The sequence below is a fragment of the Garra rufa genome, chromosome 1, assembly GCF_049309525.1.
Source record: "Garra rufa chromosome 1, GarRuf1.0, whole genome shotgun sequence".
Taxonomy (NCBI): Eukaryota; Metazoa; Chordata; class Actinopteri; order Cypriniformes; family Cyprinidae; genus Garra; species Garra rufa.
In genome coordinates, this window is record NC_133361.1 from 48,343,790 (window position 1) to 48,350,991 (window position 7,202).

At 38.4% G+C, this 7,202-nt stretch overlaps 1 protein-coding gene across 1 annotated transcript in view; it reads right to left on the reverse strand.

The window, feature by feature from the left end:
- The window catches only part of nlk1 (nemo-like kinase, type 1), a 15,790-nt gene extending 8,588 nt beyond the window's left edge, over positions 1-7,202 (reverse strand). Inside the window, exons 1-4 of the mRNA XM_073833433.1 lie at positions 7,000-7,202; positions 3,699-4,007; positions 3,084-3,213; positions 2,933-2,988 (exon numbers count right to left, since the gene is read on the reverse strand). Coding sequence (XP_073689534.1) covers positions 2,933-2,988; positions 3,084-3,213; positions 3,699-4,006 — 494 coding nt within the window. The 5' untranslated portion in view covers position 4,007; positions 7,000-7,202. The remainder of the gene's footprint in view (positions 1-2,932; positions 2,989-3,083; positions 3,214-3,698; positions 4,008-6,999) is intronic.

The following is a 7,202-nucleotide window of genomic DNA, read 5'->3' on the forward strand; positions in this document are numbered from 1 at the left end:
ATTCATTTATTTATATCAAGAAATTATTTTTTTCCTTGAATTTCTGCATTTTGCACTACCTAACAGTTACTGGCAAATTTACTTGCCAAAGCTAATTTTCACTTGTGTTTGGCGCTTGACAAGGTGTTAATTTTGGACCTTGGATGCAAACCAAGACATTCACAACAAATTAATAAGTGCAAAAACAGCCTTACATTATGCTAAAGTTAAAAACAAACAAACAAAAACCAACCTACCCACACTGTTAATATTATAAAAAAATTATATTTTAAATACTGCTAAATTTTTACATTCTAAATTCTAAGCCACTACAAAACAGCCAACACACACATATATACAGTCGTGGCCAAAAGTTTTGAGAATGACACAAATATTAGTTTTCACAAAGTTTGCTGCTCAACTGCTTTTAGATCTTTGTTTCAGTTGTTTCTGTGATGTACTGAAATATAATTACAAGCACTTCATACGTTTCAAAGGCTTTTATCGACAATTACATGACATTTATGCAAAGAGTCAGTATTTGCAGTGTTGGCCCTTCTTTTTCAGGACCGCTGCAATTCGACTGGGCATGCTCTCAATCAACTTCTGGGCCAAATCCTGACTGATAGCAACCCATTCTTTCATAATCACTTCTTGGAGTTTGTCAGAATTAGTGGCTTTTTGTTTGTCCACCCGCCTCTTGAGGATTGACCACAAGTTTTAAGATTTGGGGAGTTTCCAGGCCATGGACCCAAAATGTCAACGTTTTGGTCCCGGAGCCACTTAGTTATCACTTTTGCCTTATGGCACGGTGCTCCATCGTGCTGGAAGATGCATTGTTCGTCACCAAACTGTTGTTGAATTGTTGGAAGAAGTTGCTGTTGGAGGGTGTTTTGGTACCATTCTTTATTCATGAATCCTCTTTAGGAGATGATCCTGGCGCTTGCTGGACTTTCTTGGACGCCCCCAAAGCCTTCTTAACAATGCAGTGGAAAGTTTGTTTCGGGATTAAGTTAATTTTCATGGCAAAGAAGGACTATGCAATTCATCTGATCACTCTTCATAACATAGGAGTATATGCAAATTGCTATTATAAAAACTTAAGCAGCAACTTTTCCAATTTCCAATATTTATGTAATTCTCAAAACTTTTGGCCACGACTGTACATTCAATATTAATAAATCAAGTTGTGTAGTGACAAAACTGCAATCAGCTAAAGTCTTCACACTGTATTTTCCCTAGTCTTTACATGTTTGGATCATGTTCTGGTCTGCCATTACTCCATGTCTGCTTTCACTCTTTGTCACTTTCACACTGATAACATAAAGCTCAAATCTGATAGACATGCAAATAAAGCGACTGCGGTTTAACGTTATACCAGACGTCAGATGACATACACGGTCAAACACTGGGATGCACCGAATATTCGGCCACCATTCGGTTTTCGGCCGAGAGACTTTTAGCACCGAAACAACACGACCGAAACAGTATGTTGACGCAAAGAGAAACCGTGGCCTGCGCGTGCTTGTCTAAAGCAACACGTCTGTGGTGTGGACGTATTTCAGTATATCTGAGAAAGACCCACGGATAGCGATTTGCAAAACTTGAATGCCGAAATTTCAAGAGGGGGTGTGTCTGCAGTCGTGTTTGCAGTGATGAGAGCAGAGATCGAGACAAATGTAGCTTTCAGTGAGTGAAAAAACAATGGCTTTACGTTGGTGTTACGTTGCAATATTTTAAAGATATGTCTTTTCTATATACTGTATTTTTATAAATATTTATGTTTTAAACCATGGAGGTGAGCCAATGGATATCACACAAGCAACGTGAAAACTGCGTAATATGTTAAAGTGAAAGTAAAAACTGACAGTGCTTTCAGCATCTGATGTGCATTCTCTCAGAGACAATGAGAGACAATTATACTTCATATGCTGATATTAATTTAGTTCCCTAATATTTTTCTTGTGCCCTGAACATGGTGGGAAAAAAATAAAAATAAACATATTTTGTGTAAGGGTTGTTTTTGAAAGTTGTTTCTTGAAATAAAGCTCTTCATTTTTCATTGATGACTGCCGTGCTATTAGGGGTTAAGAAAGTCTTAATTATGATTTCAGATTGTCTTAAATGTGGGGACTGAAAGACAAAAATTGCGATGAAACTTCAAAAGGCTATCCATTGAATAAATATGAGCGCTGCACGTTTCAAAGTCATTTGCTGCGCTGCTTTGTGTCATATTATTCTGACAGCGCCTCCTGCTGGAAGAGAAACGCATAGAGTTGTAAATGTGAACTGATGAATCCACAAGATAATGTGTTATAAAAAAAATTAACTATTAAACAAAGGCAGTAAAGTATATGTTATTTAAGTAATATAATACTTGATTGATAATAATTGTTTAAATGAATATAATTGATTTATTCTTTGAAACTTTAATATAAATTTTTTGCAATTGCAATGCCTTGATTTTAGTAAGATTAGTACACCGTCATAGCCATAAATGCAATGGTACTAATAATTGGCATAATTCTTTCGGTGTTTCGGTTTTCGGCCTTGGTTTCCTCTTTTTCTTTTTTTGGTTTCGGCCAAGAATTTTCATTTCGGTGCATCCCTACAAACCAACTACTTAAAGCAATAGTTTACCCAAAAATGAAAATTCTGTCAATAATTACTCACTGTCATGTCGTTCCAAACCCTTAAGACCTTCGTTCATATTTTGAATTATAAATTTGCATTGTATGGACTTACAAAGACAGGATTGATTATTTTTCTAAAAATATGAAAAAAAAAGAAAGTCATACATCTGAGACAGCATGACTAAACAATGTGAGAATTTTCATTTTTAGGTGGAACATCCTTTAATCCCTTAGTACCGAGGCATGAATAGAATAAAATGATAACATTAAAAAGTATCAGAGGAGAACAACTTTTGGTGAAATGTGAGTCTGAAGGATACATCTCCTCAAAGCAGTCGATTTGTGGAGGTTGGAGAATGTCAAGGGCGGACAGCACCTGCCAAAGCAAATTCCCATTTTTACAAAAACTCTGAAAACACACACTTTCTTTTCTCAATATACCCATTCTTTTCTTCCATCTGCAAAACTTACATTGTCATGTTTAAAGAAACACAGCATCCGGAGTTCCCTGAACACACGTTTGCAGGAGACCAGGTTCTGGAAGACATTCGGCATTTTCTTCAGAGCCACCTTACGCCCATCGCGAGGGTCCGTCACAGACCTATCAATGCAAAAGAATAGCCAGAGGGTGCAATATTTAACACCACTGCCAAATTTTTAATTAAACTTTAAAGGTATAGTTCACCCCAAAATGAATGTTCTCTCATTAATTACTCACCCTCATGCCGTTCCAAACCCATCTTCAGAACACAAATTAAGATATTGTCATTAAGAAGGGTATCACAACGCATGCGTTAGCATTCGGATTTCACCCAAAATGTTTTAATTTGTGTTCCAAAGTTAAAACAGTTTGGAACGACATGAGGGTGAGTAATTATTGACAGAATTTTCATTATTGGGTGAACTATCCCTTTGAAATATTGAAATAAAAAAAGGGTTTTTAAAAATGTAAACACATTTTACAATATTACAGCATTTGTAATCAGACTTTTCAAAAATATTTTTTAAAAATCTTACACACTTTTAAATGGTAGTGTATCTACAAAGCAGACATTTCAGCATGTTTGGACTGACAGCGGGACTTACCAGACCACCCCAAATGCCCCATAACCGATAGGCCGATCAGGCTCCATTTCAGCAGGACTTGGAACCTCACTTGCTGGGTTACTGTGAGGCTGCGGGATGGCCGCCCCTCCGCCTGCGCTGCCCCCGAGAGACGCCGGGTGCCTGGGAGTACCAGCGGGTGCGTTGGGACAGGTCGGATTTGGTGTTGCGCTGAGGCCCGTTGAGGTAGTGCCGGTCGTGGTGTTGACACAAAAATACTTGTGGCCTAACTCTGATCCAGGGAACAAGTTACCACACACTGTTGGCCGAGAGGATCCATGGAAAGCCATCCTACATGAAAACAAACACAGGTGAGGAACTGTCATTAAAGTGACAATAGAGGGTTGTCACGATTACCCGGATGCGTGGCAATACTGCCGATACTCAGATGTAAACAACAGCATGGATTGCATGGTTACTGTACTACTGAATACGTTTTAGTGCTAATTTATGCTGTCTAAATCACAGAAAAATGTGTGGAAGCTGCTAAAACAAATAGACAAGGACTGAGTAAGCAGGAAAGGGTGCAATATTTTGACAAACTAAAGTTAATAGATGGTAAAGATATGTAAAAGCAGCATTAATTAAAATATTAGCCTAATATTTCACCTACCTGACCGGAAATAAAGAACAAACACGAATGTTGTCAAGATTCTTGCCCTGGAAATCTTAGTTTAGTTTGGTCAACCGCAAATGCCTTTTGTTCCTCAGACAGTTTTTGCACTCCTCCTTGATTTGTTATAACTTTTGGCAGTCTATAGCACTCCAAATGTTTTCCCAGTCTGAGTACAGCCCAAAAAATGACAATAGTTGATCATTTTTAGCAGCAATAATCAGCTAAATATGCGAGTTTCATTTGGTTTGGTTCAGTGGCATTGTTTACGTTCATTGTCACCAATACGATGGTTTCAGTTCTCATTGTTTGCCATTGTATTTGTGTCAATACAATGGAAGTTGATGGGAAGTGCATCTGTTCAGTTACCAACATACATAAATTCCACAGAAAAGCAGAAATACAGATATGGAGTGACATGAAAGTGAGTAAATTATGAGAGAATTTTTAGGGAGAACTAACCGTTTAAATTGACTATATGCAGTCCAAAAGTAGTTTAACATACCCACAAATATCTAAATTATAAGACCAAACTGACAGAAACTCCTCACTAAATTTTCATGTAAGACAAAAGGAAAAAACCAGGCATTATCACCTGAAAATCTTCACAACCCAGTCTCATTCAAACGCCATTCATCACTCTGCAACTCTGAGGTGTGTCATAACCAACCTTCAAATCATACAAAATCTTCATTGCAGCTTCCAGTGAATTATGCCTTTTATTTTTGCTTGCTCTTTACAAAAAGGTATCATATGATTTATATATAGTGTAGAAATAGCTTGTTTCATTTTGGGGGCTTAAAGGGACAGTTCAAAATTCTGTCTTAAACTACTCATCCTCATGTCATTCTAAACCTGTAAGACTTTATCTTCAGAACACAAATGTAGATATTTTTGATGATAATCCGAGAGCTTTCTTACCCTGCACTGACAGCAATGCAACTGACACATTCAAGGCCCAGAAAGGTAGTAAGGACATCGTTAAAATAGTCCATGTGATTTAACCTTAAAGGTTGTATCAGCGATTTCAAGCCTGAAACATGAAGTGTCAATTTCAGCTGAGCTTTCTTCACGATCCGCTCGCTGCCTGCCCCATAAATTGTCTGTGAAAAAAAACGCGTCTCTGTGGTCAGCCTAGGGTCCGAGATATGCCAAAAAAAACAATCGGTGCTACCAACCTTTCCACAACAAACAGTGTTCCAACCAATCAGCGTCAGGGGTTTGGTGTTGTGGACTTTCCTACTGGTGCAGGGATGTCATGTGAGGGAGGCGGAGCGAAAGTCCACAACACCAAACCCCTGACGCTGATTGGTTGGTTGGAACACTGTTTGTTTTTCTGTGGAAAGGTTGGTAGCACCGATTGTTTTTTTGGCATATCGTGAAGAAAGGTCAGCTGAATTTGACACTTTATGTTTCAGGCTTGAAATCACTGATACAACCTTTAATGTTATGAAGCTACATTCTTTGTGCACAAAGAGAAAAATAATAATGACTTTATGCAACGATTTCATTTCTCCCAGGACAGCCCTCCGCCATTATCAATGTCACACAGACTATATTTATGATGTTCTTACTACTTTTCTGGGTCTTTAACGTCTCAGTTGCGTTGCTGTCTATGCAGAGTCAGAAAGCTCTCAGGTTTCATCAATATATCTTAATTTGTCTTCTGAAGACGAACAACCATGATGACAGGACTTGAGGGTGAGTAATTAATGACAGAATTGTCATTTTCGGGTGACCCATCCCTTTAACAGTTGTGGTCACACAAATGTTTTAAATGGCACATAATATATTGTACATATTTTATAAATGCAACTATTTCTTTCAAAAATATTGTCTGAACAGTCATGATGGCACTAGGCTAGGGTGATGTAATTTGTTAAGGTGAATACTTCCTCAACAGTTAACGAGACCAAAATGAACCAGGTTACAAATATAAAGAAACAATAAACAAATTACATAACTTAAACATATAAGTAAATATTAGGAAATACAGACAAGTTGTTAAGCCAGTGTTAAATTCACGCAGCCGCATAGCAACAGTGCAGCTCACTCAGAAACATTACTAGAGCAAATGAATGCCAAAGGTTGATGTACTTTAATCATGTGCTCGGTCGGTGGTCTGACAGCACATTTCTCTGTGATATCAGTGTGATTATCCTGCAAAACACTTGTGCTTGCAACACGTCTGGAAAGTTCGCATCAGTCTTGTTCCTCATCTTTGTTCGCAAGCTGCTCTTTCCTCTATATATCGAAGCTAATAAGCTACCTTGCAATGACACAACTCGCTACAAGGTTAATATTTAAGCTGGTAAGAGCTCTTCCACGTACCACAGTAACGTCAGCTTGCATATGAATATCTCAATCTTCTACATTTATGTTTAGTTGTATATTATTTCAAGCGAGTTAACTCTAACAATAATGTAGCTAACGCGACCTCACCAGCTGTTACATCCGGCTAGCTAGCTAATTAATCTGCTCCGTGACCTATATATGATGTTTATATGCACAAACGATCTATTTCACAGCGAAAATGATAGCATAAAGTGAATATAATCCAACCTATTGCACATAGAAAAGCAAACATGAGCTGTAACCGTGATACAGGCCAATAATGCTGGTTTATTGGCTACAGATGTTTGTAAAGTTAGCTTTAGCACAGAGGCTAACCTCTCGGAGCTGATGGCAGCGGCGGCGGAGCTCAAATCTTCATGACGGATGCTGGCGGACCGCAGCGCTCTCCCTGCATTTCTACTCGCTTTATATTCCTTCTGCTGCAGCTGATCCCAAACCTGAACTGTCTCGCCGTGTTCCTCTCTCTCTGATCTGGAAATCAGCTGTTGGAAATAGCGGTAGTGAGGGAGAAGGAGGAG